Genomic DNA, 26,936 nt, shown 5'->3' with positions numbered 1-26,936 from the left:
TATGATGCGTCCTGTCACATTTTCCAAATTTGGGATATTTTGAATGTGCCTTCTTTATTTTTATTTTTATTTTTATTTTTTATTTTTTATTTTAACTTTGGGTTTAAATACTTACTTCCAGTTTTATCATTGATGCAGATTTTATTCACAAATTATAACCTTTTGATTTTTGTGAAACAATTATCCCTACACTTTTAGAAAAAAAAAGTCGGGGGGGGGGGCTCCGTCTGTCTGTCCGTTCATCACACTATCTCCTTCCAATTGGTTTGGCAGGAATTCATCAAACTTGGTAGTTGTGATCACTTCATGGCAAGAAGGTGTGAGAGCTGTATCATTTATGGCCCGGGTACATTTTAACACTTTTTTTTGAAATGAAAATTTGTAGATGCAATCAACATTGGGGGGAGGACGTGTGAAATGTAACGATTTTGACCCTGGTTTGTGCCCCAGTGGGTGGGACTTAGGGTGACAGGGGTTAAAATGGGGAGAGGGGGGGGCGAACATTTTGAGAAAAAAGTCGTGGGTGCTACAAACGTCATTTGGCATGTACATATATGTGACTGTGGAGATATATGCCAGAAGATGGTGTACGGAGATCCTTTACAAGTATATGAGACTGACTGATATGGTTACGAAAACGTATGGCATTATCTTCCAATCTAACACTAAAATGCAGATATTCATCCCTATTTGACTATTTGCCGGTAAACTTTGGTCCCTATGTTGTACATAAAAATCACACTGTCTGGAAGATTTCCAAATGAACAAACTGTTTACCTCTACCACTGAAGGTGGACAGAGGCTATGTTTTCACCCCTGTCTCTCTTGTTTGTCTGCTTGTTTGTTTGTCTGTGAGCAGGGTATCTTAAAACGTTGTGGACAGATTAGGAAGAAATTTGGTGGAAATGTTGGGTGTGTGACGAGCACGAATTGATTCGATGTTGGTAAAGATGCGGATGGATCCAGATCCGAGAATTTTTAAGTGACTCTTCGCCATTGAGTGATCGGGCTAAAAACGATATATAACACGATATCTTAAAAAGTTGCGGACGAATTATGACAACTATGTGAATGGGTTGGTTAGGTGACAAGAACAAGCCAATGAGATTTTTGTTTAGGTCCGGATCCAGATCCAGCCTATCGGTGGGATACAAAATGTATGAAAATAATTACTGCCTGCGTTTGCATTATTTATGTGTTGAAATGCATTTTCGAACATGTATTAACATCACCAAGATGAGTAAACCTGTGTTGCTTGATTTTATTCATTTACATTGAGTTAAGTGAAATATCTTCCAAAATGCATTAGTGATATGTGCTGTGATTTATTATTATTATTATTATTATTATTATTATTATTATTATTATTATTATTATTTTAATTCTTGATATGTTGCACCTGAAATTCAATATGTAATTATATTGTGAAACAGATCTCTGCAAAATTGACAACAAATTTTATTTAATTCATTGATATGTTAGTGAAGGTGAAGCAGTGAAAAAATAGTTGGCATAGACTCTGAAGTAGATAATATATGCTACCTGACTATATGGATTTTAAGCATAACCCTTTATTGGTTTTCAGATGAAGACGAAGGAATTGGAATCGTTGAATGAGACCGTTGAGAGCCTGAAAGCACAAATAACTGCTCTAGATGGCTCAAAGGGTTGGTTTGAACGACGACTAGAAGAGGAGGAGGTGAGAACAGTCTTCCCATCATGAGACATTCAAACATAATCCATTGCCCGCATCATTTCTCATGATGTTTTGGTGAAAAAGTTGGCTTGTTTTTAAACATTGTCACACATGAATGTGGTTGCATTTCCATGAGTGAATACAAACACATCAACATGAATCCGAGCAAGTTTTACATCGCATTTGCATTCATCCATCATTCATAGCATTTGGACTCGCAGAAGATGAACCTAACTGGTGCTTGCAGGGAGCTAAGCAAACGTGTAAAAAGCTTTTGCCATTCAGGGATTACAAACTCGTCTGTTAAACCTCTTTGGTTAATTATGATAGTTATTGCCTGGACACACAGCATTAGTGATGCTGAGTTGCAGAAAAAAAGAAAAAGTAGGAGGATGAAATCCTGTGGATCGAAGGTGATCCATCAGGCACTTGCAGAAATACACTTCCATAATTAAATTCAGAAAACTTGGCAAGCCGATGTGTATCCCTGAAGAGAAGTTAATACAGTTTACAAGGATTTTCTCAGTTTGTTTGTTTGTTTATTTATTTAGTAGTTGTCTGGCCCATTTAAACATTGCTTGTGCAAAGAGAAATGAGTTGATTTTCCATCTGGTGGTTAAGTTTATTGTCGTTATTTTTGCTCATCCACTGGAAGTCATGATTTGTACCATCAAAATCTTCCATTGTTATTGATTCCCAGTTAACCTTAAGTGGCCATTTGAAGGTGTACCATATTTTTCGGCGTGTAAGCTGAATTGGATAATTTCTCTATTTTTATTTCCTTCATTCATAGATAAGATGATTTGGAATACAAGACGAAGCTAGATGAACTACGGTTGTTAGCAAAACTGTCAGTCAGAACAATGTAGGCGTTGATTCCTTCCTGAAACTCATAACGCATCGCAAGCTATGGTACTTTCAAGGTCATGAATATTAATGAGCTGTTTGTGCATATTATTTGAATTACTTTGTGGGATGACCTTTTGGATCAATTCAGAATGTAAATAGTTTTTCGACATGTTTGTTGTCATAGAGATAAAATATTTAAAACGGCTCCATTTCTCGCTAACATCGTATTTGCTGTGCACAGCCATATCTTACCATTTTCTTCAACGAACTTAACAACTTCAAACTTGAAAGCTGCCGTGTACGACTTGCGTGACTTTACGTGAGGCATTTTGAGATGACTTAGTAAGAATGGATACATAGGATTGGGATTAAAAGGGATGGATCAAAATAATCGGTGAGTGCGTGCTCGTTACGGGTTGGATAATTCCACATGCGTCAGTGAGCGGATTAACGTTTAATTGCTCACCCAATAGTCAAACGTTCCGGGCAGTGATTTCTGTAGTGTGCTTTAAATTAACAATTATATAATTCATTTCAGAAAAATCACGCTTTGCAAAAAAAAAAATCATTTATGTCTTAAACTTAGATAAGTCGATTTTGAGTCCAAGTCGAGACTCGGACTTTTGGGGGGAAAAAAAGTATCGACTTGTTCACTGAAAAATACGGTATGTGTTCCGACAGGTCAGTTTCGTTCAGAAACGTCTTCATAACCCTAACTGGCTTTGACTCACATCTTGCATATTCTTTAGATGTCCTGATAGCCAGCCAGATGCAGCATGTTTTTCAACTAAACGTAAACATGTCTTTTACCATAGTGTCGGAAATCACTTGAATATTTTTTTTTAATTGATTTGGATTCCTTTCATGTACAATATTTGCACAGTGAACCGAAATGAATGCTGTCAGTGCAGTATAGGAATAACATTGCGTGCACCCAATTGCACTTGTGCCTTAGGAGTTGAACAAAAGCCTAAAGATGGAGCATGAGAATCGTGTCCATGAATTGGAGGAGATGCAGCGCCAGACCTGTCAGGTTTGAACACCAGTGGGGCTCTTATTCTTTGATAAAACAGTACAGTATTGGAAATGATTATGGAGAGAAAGTAAAAACTGGGTATAAAATGCAATCGACTCGTCTAATCGCATCTCATGTGCAAAAAATGAAATGCTCCATAGTATAGTCTGGTTTTGGTATGGTGCATTGTGATTGGTTGTCATGCAAGCAATCAGAAAATCCCACACTTAAAGAAGGACCACAAAAGTAATTGTGTTGATGTCATGATTGTGTGGTGAACACTATGGATCTTGGGAAGGAAATATTATATGACAAACATAGAAATCAAAATATTAGCGAGTGAAAGCCACTCAATGCGGCAGATTGTTATTCAGGAATAACATTGCCTGCCTTTGCCTCGACTCAGTAAAGGTTTTTTGTGCTAATGTTTATCTAATGCAACCTGCTGCAACCAGAAGGCAAGTGGTCGGCCCATTGGCCTCCTCCACTCACGAGGCTCCCTCGCTGAGAGAATCTGGTGAGCAGGATCAGCATCAAGAAAACGAGCCACATGTCGCAGCTGACATTCACGGACTATGCAGGTAACAAATCTCATTTTAGTCTCTCTCAGCAACCGCTCGTTGGACACAAGTCCGATCAGCGATAGCCAAGGATTTTCCGAAGAGACAGGTACCAAAGGAATTGTCTATGTCTCAGATCCCTGGTCAGAGCCGAAGTCTCGCATCAATAGAGCAAGACTGGAAGCACCAATGACCTGAAGACTCAGACTTTCGTCCTCCTGCACATTGGACTGGCAGCGCCACACCCCGTGATCCAGTGAATCCATGACTCCCCAGGCTCGATTTAGACGTCCATTGACCTCTGGCTCACAGCCAGCAGAGACATGAATATCACTGCCAAGGTAAGTGAATTTCTCCATGACCTCAACATCCTCACCACAAACAGGTACAGACAAGATAGCAGCATCCAAGATGTCATTGAAAACCTGGATCCTAGTTTTGACCCAGGAAAACCATAATCCCAGCGGCTCCGACTCCTCATTCAGTACCCCGGGGGCCCCCAAAAGGATATCCAGAGTCTCCGCAAAGATGACTGCATCATCTGAAAAATCAAGGTCAGAGATCTTAACTTCCCAAACAATACACTGCATCCTGATTTATCCGACATCCTCCCCAAAATCCAGTCCAGAGAAGCGCTGAAAAGTGTGGGGGCCAGTGCACACCCCTGATGAACTCCAATAACAACTGGAAATAAGTCAGAGATGGGATCATCACATCTCACAGCACTCAGTACCAGACTCTTGTTCAGGCATCAGATTGATCAGTTTTGGTGGCACCCCATGAAGACCAAGAATCTTCCAGACTGCATCCCTTTTCACTGAATTGCACGCTTTGCAGAGATCAACAAAGGTTGCAAGTAGCCCCTGCCAAAACTCTCGTCTGCGTTCGGTGAGGACCCGAAGGGCAAGGATACGGTCAATCATTGACCTCTGGTGGAAAGCCTAACTGCTCTTGGCGCTAGTTCTCAAGCAGATGCTGGTGAACCCGATCGAGAATTATCCGAGCAAAGACCTTGCCCAGCACTGAGAGCAGCGTCACCCCTCAGTAGTTGTTGCAGTCCTGGCGATCACCCTTCCCTTTCCAGAAGAACAACAATGCCCCTCTTCCAGTCACTTGGGATGATGCCTGTGTTTTAATTGAGTGTGAGTAAAAACTGAGTCTCATTGGAGACAGCGTAGAATTTCATGCAACATCATGAGTACAGCATTTCCACCAGCCTTGAAGTTCAGCATGGATGCCACAGATCCCAGGAGCTTTACCCCATTTCAATCAGTTCACTGCAGCCCTTGTTTCTATAAGTGAAGGTGGATCACAGTTGATTGGAGGGTCAGCAATAGGGATAGTAACAACCCTGACATCCAACTCAACAGTTGGTGGATCAGCCTGGTACAGCCGCTCAAAGTAACTGGCCCTGCGGGCCTTCACTTCGGACTCCTCTGCCAAGATCCCACCACCCTTTGCTCTAACTGCATTACACCGAGGGATGGGCATGGAGGAACACAATGCACGAATTCCCCTGGAAGTAGGACGTGAATCACTTGACCACAGGTCGCACGTGGACTACCTTTTTGATGCTCTTCCCCTCACAGATTCCTCCAGCATGGGCCTCCTTGTCCATCCTCAGCGCACATACAGTTTTACGCCTCAACTCCCTGAACAGCTCAGCTCTGCCATTAAGCCTGGCCCTGTGGCTCTGATCAATGGTATCAAGTGTCCTTGAGAGACAAAATTCTTTTTTACCCTTCGGTGAGTTCCAAGCCATCCACCGACAACATCAAGGATGATCTTGAAGCACCCAGACCCCACCCCCAAATCCCCACTTAGCCTGTTCACAAATTCCTCAGCTACCCTCTCATCCTTGAGCTTGCCAACATCCAGCCAAAGCTGGGATGGTACCATTCTCCCGGATTTAAGCTGCAACTTCAGAGTTGCTACCACAAGCTTGTGATCGGTATTGAGGAACTGAGCACTCTGGAGGACCCTGCAGTTCTGGATCATCTTCCAGTGACCATCAACACGCAAATGGTCAGTCTTCTTTGCCACACCACCAGTGTTGGAATACCCAGTCCAGCGATGAGCCTGTGGGTGCTGAAACCATGAACCAGCCACCCTAAGTCCATGACTTCTTGCAACATCAAAGAACTTCGTGCAGTTCTGGTTCACAGTTCCAGACCCATGGGGACCAACACATGTCTCATAACTATCCCTATCAGTTCCAGTCGATGCATTGAAATACCCCCAATACTAGAAGAGTATCTCGCCTGCAGTACTGATCAACCAGACTCGAGCGTGGCTTAGAATGCGTCCTTCACGGTGAGATCACTCGGAGATCACCCTAACCTTAACGACTTCATCTCATAATGCGGTCGTTGACCGGTGTTTCCTCAATTATCATTGGAGTCAGCTTCTCGGACACAGCAACAGCAACTCCTTGGGCATAGTAACCATCAGAGTGCCAGACCAATAGTGGGTGAAACCACCTGCCATGATCTCGCCACTATCCGGTCTCCGAACCTCAGAGAGTGCTGCAATACTGATGCTCAAATACTTGAGCTCAGATGATAAGAGACAGGTAATCATCCTGTCTTCAGGATCGGACATTCCAGGCACCCACCCGAAGGGACTGCCTCAGGTTAACCCAAGGAGATGCCGTCTGGTGGACGACACCTCACCACCACCTCGACACACACTACAGCAATCTGACCCGGGAAGATTATCCCATGGTTTTCCTCCTATCATCAAAGAGTGGCGGTCCTGAAGGCTTTGCCCCAATCCCATCATCTGGTGAGCTTCCCCATGAAGGGCAGCTGCACAGGAGGTACTCCCACAGAGTGGGTTTTCAATTTTCTTTACGTTTTTCTTGTGTTTTGTGGAGTGAGGGGTTTTATGTTGGCTGGAGTGCAAATCCTGTCACCAACCTCCTCAAAAATTACCCAAACTGCAGGAGGATGTCCGCAGACAGTTGGGCACGAGGTATGAATGACCGTTGGCTCACAAGGAGCTCCTCCACCCTTTGACAGGTTTTGTTTTTAGTCCTGCTGGGTCTCCATATCATGCACCCTCATCACCAGGAAACCTGGTGGGGGAGACTATTTAGTCGCAGACAATCCGACCATGAAACAGGTTACTACAGGTTTACATGGTACCTGCAGCAAGTCACTGATCTAATCTGGCCTGACTGACAATATACAACATCTGCACTAAATCTGATTGTTTTCGTGGTTTTACACTTGGCTGATGAAGTCTTCAGATGAAAAATGATGGTCAGTGATGATTGTGTAATGCCTTTTGTGATTAATATCTGTTTTCCACATAATGTAACATTAAGCTGTTGAAACTGTAGTTAATCTGTCTGCACAGCAGGAGACCATGCACACGTTTGTGCCCTATTCATAACTTCTTTACCATTTGAGCTTTCGACATGAAATTTTCAGCAAACCTTTACTCTGAGAATATGGAGAAGACTAATTAATAATACACGACTTTCAAAATGATGTATGAATGCTAATGAGGCCTTTTGCGCATGCGCTCTGTGTGTGGTTTTATTGACCGGATTCTGCTCACCAGGCACTTTTAACCTGCCGTTGCTAGCACGAAATGTGGAATTCAAATAGTCTTTTAAATGTAATTTTCAGCATTTAGATGAAAGAGTGGCAATTTAAAAATGGTTAACCACAAATGTTCTGTTGCTGCATGCAAATCGGACTCACGGTAATATAGGAAATACGAGAAATATCCATGGATGAGAGTTGTTGAGTACGTACCATTTCCTGTTGGTACAAGTGAGTGGTGGCAGTGGATATAACACACGGACTCGCACACACGTACACATGGATGGATGCTTCAACCTTTACGAATAGATGCAAAAAGCTAGTATAATTTATCTTGTGATCCCCTGAAGCAAACAAAAAACAAATGTATGACAGCCTTCACAGCCCATATAATTCCAACTCTTCTCACCCCCTCCTCCCAAACATGATTAATAGTAAATGCCATCATTTAAAACTTATGCTGTGCATTGACAATCCTCAGATATGACCACCTCATTGGTGTGATGAACCAACCAAACCAGATATGGTGTCTCCCTATGGGAAGTCTGTCTGAATGTTGGGAATGATGGCATCATCTTTCCATTTGTAGATTTTCATAAGGTAAATCACCAAGCCTGCCACGATCACACAATGTAATCCCACAGGGTACAAAGTCCACTTACTGATGGGCATGGTTGGGGAGGTTGGGTAGAACGCTTTCGTCCATGGCCTGGCCACAGGCATGGGCACACATCGCCAGGCATTTCTGTAGTATGGGCTGCAAGATATGAACTTTTTGCACGAGTCGATCAGAAAGTTCTCCAACTCTTTGTGCAGAGGCACACTCCTTTCTCTCAGGTATTTTCCCAAGTATTTTCGGCTTCTTTTAGAAGCTTAGTGAGCCATTTTCGGTAACAATCCTTATTGGGATGCATGACATACATTCCCTGCTTTCTAGTTTACCATTTGAGCTTTTGTCTTCAAATTTCCAACAAACCTTTTGTGATGAGAATATGGAGAATGGTGATTAATAAGTAATTTTTTTTTTTTTTTTTAAGCTGTTGTTTTCGTCAAGTTTGAGTACATAGCGGATGCGGATGGGTTTGCATTTTTGGGGTGCTCTCTAGTTGAGATTTGTCTTGCTCTTTTCTTTTTTAGCACAAGGATGAGGAGATTTGTGCTGGTAAAGAAGAAACGAGGATCGTCCAGGAGAAAAATGAAGAACTGCTGAAGGATATGGAATCTCTGAAACAGGCGAGGAAATGTCTTCCTTGTCACCTCCATGAAGTGTAAATTAAGTAACCAGTGTGTGTGTGCATGTGTCCTGTCTCACTGGATCAGAGAAAGGAATGGTAAGAGTCATGTTATTTCACCAGCGGATCAGCATCACCGCGCACCCCACACCCCACACCCTTTCCGGAGTCAGACCTCGCAGGCCCTGGCAGGCCTCCCACTTATTTTCAATGCCTCTCACGTCCCTTCACGGAATCTGGCTGGGTCTTCTTCAAGCTCAAGAGACGAGCTCAAAAGGGTCTTCTTTCCCCGTTGATTCTGCCAAGCCTGTTCCCTTGGCTGTGGTTTTGATGGATAGTCAATCGGGACAGTGGAAATCTCATTCATTCATTCATGTGCGTCACGAGTTAGATGACGAGGCATTTGCCTTGTTTGAGAGTCATAGTACTCCCGCCGTTTAGTACTCCCGCATATGCGAATTTCTTTACTTTGATATTCAGATCACTGGGCAGAAATCACATGCATGCACACATGTTAAAGATGTCATATCATTTTGTATCCTTCATCCAGGATGGAGGTTTAGACCTTTGACCATTTCCTGAAAGATCATCGGACATTGTCATCATTTGCCCTCATGGGTTCCATTTTGGTCCAAGATCGCCTCACACGATGCTTTTTGCTTGAAAGAACCTCGCTTTTTTGAACCTTCTAAAGCAAAACAAAATCCAAATCGTTTGTCACATGAACGAATCAACAAATTGCAAACTCCTGACATCACTTGAATGTTATTATATAACTTAAAGAAAAGATGTTGGCATGGTCTCAAACCACATTTTAGACCGATTGTCCTTCAAAAAAAAGAAAAAAAATTCCACAATGATTAAATTTGCAATGTATTTTTATTGTAAAAATCAAACTAGAGCAAAGTTGTTGGTGCGCCATCGCAAATCCCCACGCTTCTCACCAAAAGCAAAGTTGAAAGATGGCAAAAGGTTCCACCAGGAATGACCCAATATCAAATTTTGAGCTAAAATTTTGACCCCTATGACCGAAGTGCCCACCCCTTGGGGCATGAACCGGGGGTTATTTTCAAGAAACATTGTTACGTGTTCCATGCGTCTCCCAATGTTGATTGCATATACCCAGTGTTTTTTTTGTTGTTTTTGTATACTATGTTGAGGCTCAAATGTTTAAAATATTCCTGTAATTGCATTTATCTTGGTATTTGACCCTGCCCCAGGGGGTGAAGCCAAAATGATATTGCTCTTGCACATTCATTTGTGCCATGTGTTCATGTTTGGTGAATTTTTGCCCAACCATTTAGGAGGAGATAGCATGACGGATGGACGGACAGACATAATTACAATATCCCCCATTTTTTTCAAAAAGCATAGGGATAATAATGGCCGTAAATCCATATAACACAGGGAGAGTTCATTTATGAGGAACACTCATGGTGAGTTTTGTGAGAACAAATAGCCACCTTTGGAATATCCTGTTTTAATTGAGAGAATTCCAACTCTACAATGAACAGTGACATGTGTAATTTTTATTTATTTATTTACTTTTAAAAATTACCAATCTGTTGTGCCATGACAGACAAATTCAGTAAACAAAAAAATAACTTTATGGGCAGTTCATATGGCACTAATTTGTTGGGCTTGGGGGTGGGTGTTATGGGAGATGTCAGTATGATCAATTTTTGATAATTACTCCATGGAATATAGATATTTGTTATAAACAGACTTTTTTTGTATTTGAACCTGGCTCCTAGCATAATGAGCCACACTTTCAGATTGGGAACACCAAATAGGCTTCATTCTTTTTCCCTTTTCCTCACTGCCTGCTATGGTCTGTTCCTGTACCTGTTCGTGATTTCCATTAAGGTTTTGTGATCTTGAACCATATCTTTCCTGGTGGGAATACTGAGGGAAGGTGGCTTGTTAGACAACAATGGGCGACACATACAGACCACCTTACTCTCTAGTAATGGATGACAACTTCACCCTCTGCCATTACATCCCTCATCCTTCAGATAGGCAGGCAGCAGCCTCTTCCCTCTTTTCAGACCTTGATATAATCACAAACTGATCATACACTTGGAATATGTCTTTAAATCCCAACAAGATCAGAGGTAGCTAGTCACAATGTCGCTATCTCTCTCTGATAAGATCGTCTAGCAAACGCCTTCCCATCTACTTTCTCAACAATCCTCTTGAAGTTCAGTCATTCAAACTCCTGGGTCTCACTATCAGCCATTATCTTTATTGGGTAAACACCATTTCAAAGTTGGCCTCCAAAGTCAGCCACCGACTGGGCATCCTCCATCGTATAAAGTCCTTTCTTGGCACACCTGAACTCCTATAAACCCACAAGGCCTTCATCCGCCGCTTGATGAAGTACTGCTTTCCCCTCTGGGCTGGTTCGCCTGCTGACAACTTTCTCAACTTGACCCAGTGGAAACCAAAGCCTTCAAGATCATTGGAATCTTCCTGGTTCGCCTGCTGACAACTTTCTCAACTTGACCCAGTGGAAACCAAAGCCTTCAAGAGCATTGGAATCTTATGCAATGAAGCTGAGTTTATGGGCCTATCACTTTCCCAGAGCAAACAGGTCGGTAGTCTCTGTCTTCTGCTGCCTTTCTGGTCTTGCACCCTCTGCCCTTCCTGGGCTTTGTCCTCCCCCCCCCAACGTTTCTGCAGGCCGCACACAGTCTGCCATCAACCACATTCCGGTAAAACTCCCTAAATCCAGCATTACTGCTCACCTTCACTAATTCGTTACTCTTTTTTTCCCCCTGTGGGATCAACTTCCATATACTCTTCAATTCAATCTCACTCTTCCCTCCAGGTTTTCAAAACAGCTGTTCCCCACCATCTCAGATCATCCCCAACCCAAAACCATGATCTTTTATACACCCATTAAATCACCCCCACCCAACCTCCAAGCCCACCTCCATCAAAATTCAGTTTTACTTCTGAATCCATCTTGTTCACCCCCTGTGCCACTCATTCTTACCCACATCCCTTATTTGTCCAAGTCTCCCTTTATTTTGTCCTTCAACCCTGCTATCAGTTTCCCCCCTCTTTTTTGCTGTCCCCCCTCTTTTTTTTTGCTATTCCCTTTATTCCGTTGCATCCTGGTCCGTACCGTTTCCGAGCTCTTTCATTAGCGTACACTTTGTAGACAACCAAAGTTTGAAATCTGCGATGAGTGACAGGGAAAAGGGATTTATTTGCTTTCTACGTAGACCTGACGTGACGTATTGCTTTAGTGGGTCGAGGTGGTGGTCAGATCGTGGGTGCAAAAAGTCCAAATTGGCCTGCACTGGGAAATGTTGTTTTTGTTTTCTAATCACATGGTTTTGGCTGAGATGGCAAAGTCAAAATGGCTGTCTGGAGTTATGCTTAAATATGAAGTCAGGATTTAATTTGGGGTGGAAGGGAGAGGGTTTTAGCATGAGATTGACAAATTTATTTTGCTTGTAATTTACTTGACCGAAAGTCCTTTTAAACAACCAATGATTGTTATTGCAGGAAATGAAAGATATGATGGATCAACAGAAAATATTGGAGAAAAAAGGAATTTCTGCAGTGAGTTTTATTTACCATAACTTTTGCTACGAGTAAAATATATTATAACTTTAAAATAAACCAACAAACTGTGGTCAAACCTGTAGATTAACTCATGCCTGAGTCTGAGTCAAAGAACAAAATTATATCCCAGCAATCTTTAAAAAATATAAAAATAAAAACCCTTGCAGTGAAATGGTTCACCTGCAGGAGGAGCTACAGTTTGGAAACTGTTCACGATTTTCATTAGTCGGTCAATAGATTGTTGCTGGGCTGGCAGGATGGCCAAGAGATATTCACACTCACCTTTAAACTGTCTAGCCTGGGTTTGAATCCCGGCCCATCTATGAACTGTCATCCCGGTGTTTTATAGGCAGGGTGATTCATCAACGTGTATGTTAGACATCCCGTTTGCCAGCATTAATTGGTGGATGTTGAAGATCCCACGGTGTCCTTCGCAAAGAGTAGGCAAGCTATCGCCGGCACCATTGACAAGTTCTAAATTCCTACCCTAACCTCGGTCAAATGTGAGGCCTGGCCAGCTGGTTTATGAACGACTTGGGCCAACCTTCCCCCGACCAACTCCATAAGAATGTGGGAATAATTGTGGCGGGTAAATAATTCACACTAGATTGTTGCTCTCAGTCACTTATCTGAAAGAGTTCTGCAACCCTGTGTTTCCTAGGTAACTTGATTTTGTTGAGTGCAGTTTATTGAGAATGTTTTCCGGGTTTTATAAAAGTAGTTCAACGTTGATGTGGACTTTTTGTAGTAGAACATGTAAAATATCTTGATGGTGAAATTTGTGTAATGGTATTGTCTACGTTGAGAAAATTATACAGGAAGTGAAATCTACACACATTGAAGAATTCTGAGTAAATCAAAGATGGCAGCCAACAGTCATATGTGCTGTGGGTCAGAGGTGTATCATTAAGTTCCTTCTGAATGAGAATGTGTCAAACCAACTCGGTTTTATTGGAGGCTGTCTGCACAATGTGGTCATGCATGAACCTAATGTTTAAATTGTGCAGAGTTTTAAAATGGTCTTGAATTGGTGAGCGATCTTGAGCATCTCACATGCAACCAACTGCTGTCACTCAAACATTTGGACATGTTGAAAAGATAATTTTGTGGCATCGCTAGATTGCTACATGTGACATTTTAGTTGAATTGGATGTCAGTATTAGAAGTGTGGACACAATCATTCATTCTACCTTGAAATGTATTTGGGTTCATGCAAGGTAGTTACCAGAGGACCTCGTGTAAAGGCAAATTGTGTGGCTATGGCAACATAGCACCGAGAATGCTGCTAGAGGTAGGAGGACCTGGGTCCATTATTTCGTACCCGAGTCAAAGCAAGCGACAATGCAATAGGCCACCAAAAAAAACAAAAAACAAAAAAGTTCCTACCACCAAAAATGAAAAAGAAGTTTAGGCATCATCTGGAAAACTTTTATAGCAAGTGTTCTCGGACCTTAGCAGTTGAACCCACATTAAATTTCTTTAATGTGGCAAAATCATGAAGGCACACCGATTAACTTGTTATGCAATGGACTGAGGCTAGCAATGCACAGACTATGGACAGCTTTTCTGTCTCAGGACATGGCTATTCTGCACTATAATAATCATCCTCGTATGGTAAATGTACTACTCTAGTTGCTATTGGTTGGGAAGTTCTAAGTCATCGCCGATACACTCTGCACTTGTCACCTTGTGATTTTCATCTCTGCATAAACTAATATCTGGGTGATAAGTTTATGAATGTTGAAGACCTCAAAGCACACATCCTGAAATTGCTGCATACCTAATCCATCCCATAGATTGCATCAAACGGTTACCATGTTGATGGGACAAACGTATACGTGTACCAGGGGAATACCTTGAGAAATAACATAAGTTTCATTACCTCACTGCTTTTTGATTTTCAAGAATAAAAAAGTCTACTTCAGCTTTGAACTACCCTTATTGTCCCATTGTAACAGAATGTGTAAGCTGCCAACACATAATTCGCTTGTAAAAGCCAAACACTTAATTTTGTGTTTAAGCTAAAGGATCTAAAGAGACAGCTTCATGGAGAGAGGAAACGTGGAGATCGGTTGCAGGAGAGGCTGCAAGAACTGCTCACCAACAGCAAGGGCCGACCAGGTTTGTCATTCAGGATTTTGTGTTGACCATTTTGGCATTCTCGTCAAAACATTTTGTTTATAATATTAGGATGACCAGTTCAAATCCTGTTACTTTGTCTGTTGACTACTAATATCTTTGTAATTCATATAAAATGACTCGTCTTCAGCTGTTGTGCACGCAAGCAATCTGAAACGTGCTTGCATGTACATCTAGACCGTTTTGAGATGCATCATTACAGAAGCGTTTTTGTTAGATTGGCAAGGTGCAAATTCCTGACATCACTTGAATGTTGTTATATTTATTCGTCCCCTACTGGTTTTACCGGAGGAGACTGTAGGTTTCCTCTCTGGCTGTCCGTTCGTCCGTCTGTCCGTTCCACCTGTTTTTTCCGACTTTTTTTTCTTTCCCATACCCTTTAACATATTCAACTGAAACTTGGTACATGGCTTTGTTATGGTAGGTTACAGAAGAAGTTTGAGTTTCAGGGAATTTTGTCAATTTTTCAGTTATACCCTTTTTAGAATTAGACAATATCACATGTTATACACGGGTCAGTGTTCAGCTGCCCTGACTCTACCCTACTGCTTTACACCCATTGGCTGGATAGCTGGCCTGACTCCGCCCCGATAAAATCATACGCTGCCATTGCATGAAGCAGCACAGATCAGCATGACTTAGGCCTGGGTGTTAGTCAATGGCACAGGGCAATTGGAATGATCCCCAGGTATATAACCAAAATGTATTATATATGCACATAAGCCTTATGCATGTTTTTGCTTCGTGCATGTACATCGGGTTATTTATAATTTTTATTATTTTTGGCACCAAACGTGCTATTAATGAACATTCTTTGGTACTGGTAGGGGACTTGTTCTGTTTAATTTTTTTCATCATGCTTCATGATTGACATGAGGCAGTACTTAGATTTGGTGAGGCTAGTTGAGTACGCCTTCTCACCGACCAGGATGGATGATGAACAGAATCACAATTTGGGGTAAATGAATATTTCCCAGAATTCACTACATCTAAATTATTGTGGGAAATTTATTCCATAATTGGAAATACCACCCATTTCGCTGATGGGAATACTAAGAGAGTGGGTAGAGACAGAGACGTGAGGAAGGGGAGGGGATGAGGAAGTGGGGGGGGAGCGAGGAAGGGGGACACCTCACCACACATTGCGATATACTTCAGGAGGGAGGAGGTACAAGTGAGAGAAAGAAGAGAGGAGGTGAGGAAGGAAGGAAGGTTGGGGGGGGGGGGGAGGAGAGCGACGCCTCACAAATCGAGTGTAAATATTTCAGAGTAAATTAATGAAAATATTATTACAATATTTTTTCCAATTCTCTTTTGAACTCCTACTCTAACCCTCCCATTATGTGCATCGTTCTTTTAATTCAATATTTAATTTTTTTATTTTGCCTTCCAAACTCCGGAGATGTCCCCACAGAAAACCCAGCCACGGGAGCCTTCGTGGCGATCCCGCTGGTTCATTATTTTTTGGTGCTCTCAACGACGTTACACTTACGGAACCTTCCTCAATATTTTCTTCACTGAATATAATTCTCCAAACAGTATCAAAAGTTAAGGTTTAATGCCTTGGCAATTTCACATTTCTTGTGTAAATATGGAGGAGGAGGAATCGCAGCCTTGCTTGTTTAAAGTAAATATGCTCAGTTAGATTATTATTATTATTTTTAAATTGCATTATCTGGAAAACTTTATGGCAAGAGTGCTTACATCTACTCAGCATCTCTCACTTTATTACAGCGCGGCGACATCGCGCTGTTATATAATTGGCTATTCTGTCCTGTGTCTTCTGTCACGTCTTCTGTCACACTTATGGCCGCATACATCCCTTTGATCTGAGGGCTATAAATAGAAATTTGTCCAACGTCACAACTCTTCCTATCATGCATGCTTATTCACCGTGTCTACATTTAAATTTTATAACTGCAAAATTGTTTCATCATTCTTAACTTAATTACATCAAATTTTCCCTGATTTATTGATGTTGCATTCCATGTCCCAATTTTGTGAACGTTTGAGAAGCTCAGAGTTCGATTGGTGACCTCGGCGAATTAATTTCCTTTCAGGCTTGATCCACTCCCACCAAGATAGTTCATTACCGAAGCATTATAGCTGGATTGGCAGGCTGATTGGTTCTTGAGAACATTCTTTCTCAAGATCACTTTAATCATTGATTTGGCAGCGTTGTTATGTTTATATTTCTTGGTTTAAAAATGTTCTAGCCACAAGTGGTTTTGAAATGCAGAATTTGGCATTTTAAAGTCACTGTTGAGTCATATTGTCATGTTGTCCTGATCCCAACTGAGGATCAGAAGAATATGGAATTTGCAGGGAAGATTTTTTTTTTCTCTCTACAAGAGTGAGTGAGGCTCATGGAAGAGTAAGAAGCAATTCATTGGTTGAAAGAATTGTGGCAAATATTAACATCCATGTTTGGCTCCAGAATGGTTACATTTCCCAGGCAGCCTTTAAAAAGCTCCAGTTTTATTGGGGTGGCTGAATGTTTTCAGACAATTCAAATTCACATGAATGGAAAAAAAAATCAAATATGCTTTCTTCAAAGTAGATAATGTTGAGTTATTAATTGCATTGTTATTGTAAAGTGTACAAGTAAAACTTTACCTAACAATTATTGACTTTTCATTGCTCTACAATATAGTCACATGAATCCCACTCCTGCCACCATTAGTCATGTGCATGGGGTACAAAGCCACACACCTCATAAAGCATGCCATACAGATGTAATGCACATGGTGATAACTCTTTGCTACAGATGTGGTTAAGGACTCGAAGAGTGGGATGTGAAATGGCAAAGGAACCAAGGGGAGAAACTTAACTGAGGAGAATTGGGATCATGAAGGAGGAGTGGGTTTGGTGATGGTGGGTTTTGGCCTTTTTTTATCAGCGGGACATCCCTGCATGGAGTATGGCACTCCAATTGCAATGGTCACTCTCCTTGTAGTTGTGACATTTCCTCATTCACCATACTGCCTCACTCTCCGCACATAATACCCATATATCCTTTATAATCTGCCCGTGGGCAGAGTCTCGTCAACTGCAAGGACATATTGTTGCACACGTGATGCTAATTCTGCTTGTTCCATGCTCGGTAAACTGGGGGGGAGAGGGGGGGCGAGAGGTTGAGTTTTGGGGTGGGATATAATCAGAGGTGGGGGCTGTGCGTTAATACGGGCTTACAGCTTTTTATATGTGGCACCAATCATACAGGGTGTGTCAATTAAAGGTTGTCCACTTCAAAACTTTATGAACCAAAACATCGAGTTATATAAAAAAAAAATTTAACTCAGAAAATGAAAACCAAATTGTGGAGAAATGAAACTCATTATGTGTTAATGCGCTTACATTTGAGGTGTTCAATGTGAACACCTCCACGCACACAACATGCATTCACACTAATTGCGAAGTTTCCAATGATGTTTCTGCAAGTTTTAATGGTTACTGTCTGCCCATAAGACTCAACTGCTGCCTTCAGATCAGTTTCAGATCTCGAGTGTTCCTTGTAGACGTTATCCTTACAAACTCCCAAAGGAAAAAAAATCCAGCGGATCGAGGTCGGGGCTGTGTGGAGACGATTCATTTTCCATACGCAAACTGAGAACTCGTCCGAATGTTTGACGCAGAAAGGCAATTGCTTCATTGGCTGTATGTGGGGTTGCACCGTCTTGCATGAACCACTGTCGCCGGAGGGCTGCAGTGCTCATTGATTGCTTCAAGTCTTCGTAAAATGCGTTGACAATCTACCGGTATCGTTCTTCATTGATGGTAACCGTTCTTCCATTTTTGTCTTCAAACCAATATGGCCCAAGCACACCTCTGTAGCTGACACCCACAAAATCAGTGACTTTCCGACCGTTAAGCGACTTCTCTTCAACCTCATCTTGGCGTTAACCTCCCCAGAAAATGTTGTTGTGTGAATTGACAGCACCAATGATGTGAAAGTGTGCCTCGTCACTAAACCACACATCGTGACTCCAGTTAGCATTTGCCTCCATCTTCTGCTGCAGCATCTCACACAGAGCGACTCGTGCTGCTTTATTCCCATCGGTCAATTTATGGGCTGTTGTGATGTGGTAAGGAAAGAGGTTTAAATCTTGTTTCATTGTTCTTCTGATACTACTGGGAGTGAGACTCAGTTCAGCCGATCTTTGTCGATGCGATTTCTTCGGACTTTGCATGACTGCCTCATGAACTCGTTCCATGTTTCCTTCACACCGTACATTTCTTGGGCCACCGGACCTTCCCTTGTTAATGTTGAGAATGGTTCCTTCACCTTTGAACTTTTTCACAAGTTTCCAAATGGCTGGCTTGCTTGGCTTGTTTCTGGGATGTGCTCCATATTTAGTACAGAACTTCGTCTGGACGGAAGCAATTGATTTGGTCTCAAATTACCACTTAGCAATGTTTCCTCTTTGCTCCGTAGAAAACGTCATTTTTTTCCATCGAATACTTTGGTTATGCTTGAATGACTTCTCCAAAGATCATTGATCACTCCTGCAAAACAAAAAAAGGTAATGACAAAAAGTACAAAGGTCATATGCAGCGGTTAACCTTTTATTGACACACCCTGTATATGACATTGTGTCCCGATAAACTCAAGCTGACAGTACAGACTCTCACAGCAGCCCCCACCATTTGCCATGCATGTTACAGTATTATTTTATGCATTTTTAAATGGCATTGTTATACAAGAACCTTTTTTTTCTTCTTAATTTGGAGCTACAAACAAATATAACGAAAAAAAACAATCCAACCTCACGATTTTAAGCCATATGTACATTATATGACAATTTATAAACTCAATATACTGGGTTATGCATGTACACAAGTATGTAGAATTCTCACACTTGACTACATACAGCTGTTGTGCAAATATTTTTTGTAATGAACCACCAGGACTGGACGATTTGGGCCTGGCCGATGTTGGATCTCCGAACCGTGCTCAGACCGGCGACAGCAGCAGTATCTCCTCCTTCAGTTATCATGAGATCCTTCGAGAACAACCCATTTCCAACAAGGTTAGCTTTTATTCCATTATCTCTTGGTGGGTTTTTCTTTGTCATGACAGTAGAACCTACAAGAGTTTTTTTTGTTTGTTTGTTTTTGTCTGACAAATGACAAGTGTATGTTTCGCTGGATAAGAAACAAATGTTATTATGGATGGATCTTATTAACTACAAGTTGATTTGATATGTTTATCGGCATGGGGAATGAGGTACGGCTGACAGTGTTCGCCTTTCGTCAGTCCTTCAAGTTATTACCCCATGCACGTGAAGCGAAAAGTGTGGCTAAGCAATTGGTTCATATCTGTCTGTCCGTCCGTCCGACTTATCAGTTTATGATCATCAGCTTGATCGAGGAATAACTTATTTAAACAGAATGTTATATATTGAACATTAAAATCGGAAAATGTCACTTCAGTTTCTGCCATCCGAATACACAACTTAACAAGTTTCTCAGTATTCACCAAGGGCGGAGCCAGAGGTCCAAAAGCGACGAGGCGAAAAGAGGTGAACTTGGTTGATGTGATGTGACGGTGCGCGTAGCGATAGGGATGGTGGGGGGGGGGGCGCTGATAGTGTGATTTTAGTTTTGTGACAGTATATATCTGGTTGGCCAAATCTGTTAAAGGATGTTCATGATCGATATCCTGCAAACACAATAACAAAGTAAACATAGGGATAATTTTATTTTCCTGTGTAATATTAGTGGGGGGGGGGGTATTTTCCTATTTAGGTATTGTGATAGGAGTGGAGATAAGAGTATTCAGAGCACTGCTGGGTAGCTTTGACAGTTTACTCCCCAGGGAGCTCAGATGGCCAGAGGGCTCAGGCCAGATCATATTTCAGGAAGTGAGCGACGAGGCAACTGCCTCGTCTGCCTCAGCCTGGTTACGCCACAGTTCACTCCCCAGTCTGGAAGAACGCATGCAATCACTCTGCATCACATTCATGGGAAAATCTTATAAAAACTACAACTTCATTTCTTAAATTTTTTTCCATTAATACCTCCACTTGGATCCTTAGGTGTCCTGACAAAATCCCTGAATTCCATTGTAAAACAAACTGTTTGAAGAAGTGCTTGACTTCGTTTACATTTTAAATGAAAAGCAGATTTGATGTTATCAGAATTGTGCGAGCTGGAGTAACTTGATATTGGTGTTTTTTTTTCATAATTTAACTCTACTACTTTATTTTTTAAAAGTGTTTTTATTATTTATTTATTTATTTTCAACAATTTCTTCTGGTCTTATTTTTATTTTATGATGTAATCCACATTAAATTCAGCATGTTGCAATATGTGGAAAAGAACAAACCATTTTATTATTACTAGCAAATACAACCCGTCGCCTCGCTGACGGGAATATTAAAGGGGGGGTGGAGAGGAAGAGGAGGGAGAGGGAGGAGGGAGCGAAGAGGGGTGGGGAATGTGAGGAAGTGCAGGGAAGTGGGGTGAGGGTGGTGGAGAGCAACTCCTCACCAAATGTCACTGTACACTATGGGAGGAGTGGGGGAGCGAGGAAGTGGAAAGTGGGGAAGGGGTTTGGAAGGACTTGAGCATGAGGGGAGCGGGTTCTGGACTTGCGTTTGGAGGGGGAACTTGTGGAGAAAAGGTGGGTAGGGATGGGGGGGGGGCGGAAAAAGAAAATTGGTGGCAGTGTTTGCACTCCGGCCACCTTAAAACACTTCATTCTGCAAAACCCATAAATGCAAAGAAAACTGAAAATCCACTTCGTGGGATTGCCTCCTGTGCTGCTGCCCTTCGCAGGGCAGCTCACTGGACAATGGGATTGGGGCAAAGCCTTTGAGACCCCCATTCTTTTATAATTGGAGGAAAAGCATGGCGTAAAATTACTGGGTCAGATTTTGGTGGTGTATGGTGGAGTGGTGCTGAGGTGTCATCCACCAGATGGCAGTCTCCTTGGTTTAACCAGAGCTGGTCACTTCTGGTGGGTGCCTGGAATTTCCTATCCCAAAGACAGGATGATCACCTGTTTCTGCTATCATCTGAGCTCCAGCGTTTCAACATTGGTATTGCAGCACTCGCTGAGGTTCGGAGATCAGATAGTGGAGAGATCATGGCAGGTGGTTACACCTACTTCTGGTCTAGTTGCTCTGATTGTTACCATGCCCAACGAGTTGCTGTTGCTGTGTCTCACATGCTCACTTCCATGATAATTGAGGTAACACCGGTCAACGAGCATTTTATAAGACGAAGGATTCGTCACTCCTTCGGTGTCCTTTCCCTGGTCTCTGTATATGCTCCGACTGAGGCGAGTGATCTCACCATGAAGGATGCATTCTGTGGTTGGTCAGTGCCCCAGACGAGATACTCTGCTTGTCTTGGGGGATTTCAATGCATCAACTGGCACTGATAGGGATGGTTATGAGACATGTTGGTCCCCATGGGTCTGGAACTATGAACAGAATAGCATGACTTTCCTTGACTTTGCAAGAAGTCATGGACTGAGGGTGGCTGATTCATGGTTTCAGTGCCCACAGGCTCATTGCTGGACTTGGTATTCCAATGCTGGAGATGTGGTAAAGGAGGTTGACCATGTGCTCATTGATGGTTGCTGGAGGATGATCCAGAACTGCAGGGTCTAGCGGAGTGCTCAGTTCCTCAATGCCGACCACAGGCTTGTTGTGGCAACTCTGAAATTGCAACTTAACACCGGGAGAATGGCACCATTCCATCCTCGGCTGGTTATTGGCAAACTCAAGGATGAGAGGGTATCTGAGGAGTTTGTGAACATGCTGAGTGGTGATTTGGGGGGGGGGGGATCTGGGTAGTTTGGGGAATCATGAAGAGTTGTGGAGTGCCTTCATGACTACCATCCTTGATGATGCCGGTGGATGTCTTGGAACTCACCATAGGGCGAAGAAGAATTTTGTCTCTCAAGGACACTGGATACCATTGACCAGAGTCGCAGGGACAGGCTTAATGGCAAAGCTGAGCTGTTCAGGGAGTTGAGGTGTAAAACTGTACGTACGCTGAGGATGGGCAAGGATGCCCATGTGCGAGGATTCTGTGAGGGGGAAGAGCATAAAGGTCACCCATGTGTGACCTGTGGTGAAGTGATTCATGTCCTGCTTACAGGGGAATTTGTGCATTGCTTTCCTCCAATCCTGTCCCTTGGTGCACTGCAGTTAGAGCGGAGGGTGGTGGGCTCTTGCCAGAGGTGTCGGAAGTGAAAGCCCACTGGGCCAGTTATTTTGAGCGGCTGTACTCGGCTGACCTACCAGCTGTTGAATTGGATGTCAGGGGTATTACTATTCCTATTGCTGACCCTCCAATCAACTGTGATCCACCTTCGTTTGTGGAAACACAAGCTCTCCCGTCCAAAGGCAGAACCTAGTAACTCACTTCTAAATGATTTTGAGAAAACAAAGAAAAACTGCTTTTATATATATTAAAGCCGTATCCATTCGAGAAGATTTGATTATTCCTTTACAGATGTTAGAGCGCTGCCATTTGATGTCATGTGACTAAAGCGTGGCATCTGATTGGTCCATTGAGATACTAGGTTTTTTTTGTGGTATTTACCGAATTCTGTAGGAGTTGCTCGGTCCTGCCATGAGCGTACAAGCTTACATAGGGAACAAATTACAATAACTTATACACTAACATGAAGCCTATAACCTCGTAACTCCAAAATTAGCATTAGCTCAGTTTTGATCAAAAAATGAGTTACTATGTTTTGCCTTTGGACGGGAGGGCTGCGGTGAACCGGTGGAAATGGGGTCAAGCTCCTGGGATCTGTGGCATCCGTGCTGAGCCTCTGAATGCTAGCAGAAATTCTGAACTCATGTCGTTGCATACCGTTCTGTGCTCTGTTTGGAACACAGGCACCATTCCAACTGACTGGAAGAGTGGCCTTCTTGTCCCTCTCTGGAAAGGGAAGGGTGATCGCCAGGACTGCAACAACTACTGAGGGGTGACGCTGTTCTCAGTTTCAGGCAAGGTCTTTGCTCAGATAATTATTGAAAGGGTTCACCACCATGTGCTTGAGCACCAGCACCCAGAGCAGTCAGGCTTTACACCAGAGGTCAACGATTGATCATGACCTTACCGAACGTAGGAGAGAGTTCCAGCAGGGGCTGCATGCAGTCTATGTTGACCTCTACAAAGCGTTTGACTCGGCGAATTGGGATTCCCTCTGGAGGATTCTCACTCTTCGTGGGTTGTCAGAAAAGCTGATCAATCTGATGTCTGTGTGGTGAATTGAGGTGAATTGAGGGACATGACGCGGGATCACATGTTGTGCGTCTCGCGTATAAGGGGAGGTCTCCGCGGCACGAGTGGTTGTCCCCGGGGCATTGCCATTTACATCGGCTGTTCACTTGATGCTCGTTAACTGAAGGTGCTCATTGACTGGTGAGAATGGAGATTATATCGAACTCCGTGCTTACGCGGATTTAGTCTGCAATGATTAATCGCACATGTATACGTTACTGCTTATGTACTCCTAGCTGAACCTGTATTCCCCGGTGTGCCCGCAGAAGCGGCTCCAATCAAATGGAATAAAGCCTAAACTCTGAAGGTTCTTCTCTCGCTCTCATTTCAATTTATTCCATTTGGTTTTCTCGGCTCTCTCAACCAACGATGGACAAGATCTACAAACCAGAGAGGTTCGACGCAGACCCAAACGCGACTGACGCAGAAATGAAATGGTCGCATTGGTTCTGTTCCTTCTCACACTATCTGACCATCATCGAGGAAGGAGCCGACAAATTTGCCGCTCTCGTGAATCATGTCTCGCCCAGCGTGTACAGGCTCTTCTCGGAGTGCGACACTTACGAAGCAGCGATCGACGTGCTGCAAGCGCTCTACGTGAAGCCCAAGAACGAGGTATACATACGACATCTTCTCAACACACGCAAGCAAGCAGCCGGGGAGACAATCGATCAGTTCCTGCAAGCTCTGAATCAGCTGGGAAAAGACTGCAGCTTCCGGGCCGTAAGCGCCGAGGAACACCGAAAGGAAGCCACACGGGAGGCATTCATCCAAGGACTCAGATCAGCCCACATACGGCAACGCTTACTAGAGAAAGCGCAACCCACTCTTGACAAGGTAGTCGATCAGGCACGAGCGATGGATACGGCTCAGCAGCAATCTGAGTCATTTGGGACACCGATGCTGCTAATGAACGCTGCTACGATGGGAACCCAAGGAACCCCACTGGCACAGACACAGCCAGACATAGGGGATGGAGAAACACCCGAGGAGTCGGATACCCAGGCCACGTCAAACTCCTCAGCTGCTGCTCCGGTTGGTAAATGCTTCTTTTGTGGGTACAAAAGGCACCCTCGTCAAAAATGTCCCGCCAGAGATGCCACATGCATGAATTGCGACAAGAAAGGGCATTATGCCAGGGTATGTAAATCTACTCTAAGGAGAAATAAACCCACTTCTGCGGCTCTCTACTCGCAAAATAAATTAACTGCAGCCTCCCCGGGGAATCTATCCAAGGCTATCATCAACGTACGAATTAACGGGCATACGGCTGAGGCACTGATTGATACCGGTAGCTCTGAAAGTTTCGTCAACAGCTCGCTAGTGAAGGGCAGGAATGGGTAATCCACCCGACTGACAATACGGTATGCATGGCCGCCACCTCACTACAATCCCGCGTACGAGGGTACTGCAATGTTGAATTGGACGTAAAAGGGTACACGCATCGGGATGTAAGGGTACTGGTGATTCGTGATTTGTGCGCAGACGTAATTCTGGGTCATAATGTCCTCAAGCAGCACACGAGCGTCGAAATACCCTTTGGAGGAAGCAAACCTCGTCTAATTTTAAATGCGTTGACCACCGCGGAGGTGACGTCCCCCCAGCTGTTCGCTAACTTGTCGCCGGTCTGCAAACCGATAGCGATTAAATCGCGGCGATATACCACTGCTGACATGAATTTCATCACTTCAGAAACCAAGCGATTACTGGAAGAAGGAATTATAGAACCGAGCGACTCGCCATGGCGCGCACAGGTGTTAGTAACCAGCAGTCAGAACCATAAGAAACGAATGGTTGTCGATTATTCCCAAACGGTCAATCGCTTTACCCAACTCGATGCCTACCCCTGCCGCGCATAGACGAGATGGTCGAACGCGTGGCCAATTATAAGGTATTCAGTACCATCGACTTGCGAAGCGCCTATCATCAAATTCCCATCCGAGAGGAAGACAAACCTTACACTGCATTCCAGGCAGGGAGGCGCCTCTACCAATTCAGGAGAATACCTTTCGGTGTCACGAATGGGGTAGCTTGCTTCCAACGGGTTATGGACGACATCATCTCAGATGAAAACCTCAAAGACACTTTTGTTTACGTGGACAATGTCACAGTGTGCGGTAGGGATCAGGGGGAACATGATAGGAATCTAGACAGATTCTTGAGCATTGCTAGAAAATATAATCTGACTCTCAACTACGAGAAATGCGTATTCTCGGCAAGGTCAATTGACCTTCTCGGCTACACGATAGCCGACGGCACAATTAAGCCTGATCCTGAACGATTGCGCCCGCTCCGTGAGCTTCCACCACCTCAGGACTTGCAGACAATGCGCCGGGTGATCGGGATGTTCGCTTACTATGCGAGATGGATTTCGCAATACTCCGAGAAAATACATCCCCTAGTGCATTGCAAAAACTTTCCACCAGATGCCGCTGTTGTAAGAGCTTTCCACAACCTCAAGGATGATATCAGTAAGTCCGTGGTTTTATCGATCGACAGCTCGGTGCCCTTCGTGGTGGAAACCGACGCTTCAAATCACGCCATAGCTGCTACACTTAATCAGTCTGGGCGGCCGGTCGCGTTCTTCTCGAGAACTCTCTCTAGAAGCGAGCAGAGACACTCAGCGATAGAGAAGGAAGCGTACGCCATCGTCGAAGCGCTGCGGAAATGGAGACATTATTTACTGGGAAACCACTTCACGCTCGTTACGGACCAACGATCCGTGGCATTCATGTTTGATGGGAAAAATAACGGGAAAATTAAGAATGAAAAAATTATGAGATGGCGGATAGACCTAGCTTGCTACAGTTACGACATTGTTTACCGGCCCGGGAGGGAAAACCCTGCTGCAGATACCTTCTCTCGGGTCTACAGTTCGGCAACAATCAGTCAGGCTTTGCAAGACCTACACGTGTCTCTCTGCCACCCAGGGGTAACCAGGATGGCACATTTCGTGCGCAGACAAAATCTTCCCTATTCTGTTGAAGATATTAAACAAATGAATGCTTCATGCCCTGTTTGTGCTGAACTAAAACCCAGATTCTTTGGCGCGGCATCTGGCAGACTGAT

The 26,936-nt window shown here is 43.4% G+C and overlaps 1 protein-coding gene across 2 annotated transcripts in view; it reads left to right on the top strand.

The window, feature by feature from the left end:
• The window catches only part of GRIPAP1 (GRIP1 associated protein 1), a 78,947-nt gene that overhangs the window by 35,975 nt on the left and 16,036 nt on the right, over positions 1 to 26,936 (top strand). For both annotated transcript variants that reach the window (XM_085899083.1, XM_085899082.1), the window contains exons 13-18: positions 1,586 to 1,699; positions 3,501 to 3,578; positions 8,809 to 8,904; positions 12,420 to 12,476; positions 14,501 to 14,600; positions 19,527 to 19,648. In XM_085899083.1, coding sequence (XP_085755209.1) covers positions 1,586 to 1,699; positions 3,501 to 3,578; positions 8,809 to 8,904; positions 12,420 to 12,476; positions 14,501 to 14,600; positions 19,527 to 19,648 — 567 coding nt within the window. The remainder of the gene's footprint in view (positions 1 to 1,585; positions 1,700 to 3,500; positions 3,579 to 8,808; positions 8,905 to 12,419; positions 12,477 to 14,500; positions 14,601 to 19,526; positions 19,649 to 26,936) is intronic.

The sequence above is a fragment of the Eptatretus burgeri genome, chromosome 10 (assembly GCF_056783735.1).
Source record: "Eptatretus burgeri isolate ZD-2024b chromosome 10, Ebu_testis_v1, whole genome shotgun sequence".
Taxonomy (NCBI): domain Eukaryota; kingdom Metazoa; phylum Chordata; class Myxini; order Myxiniformes; family Myxinidae; genus Eptatretus; species Eptatretus burgeri.
The sequence above is the reverse complement of the archived record's forward strand: the minus strand, read 5'-3'. Positions and strand labels throughout refer to the sequence as shown.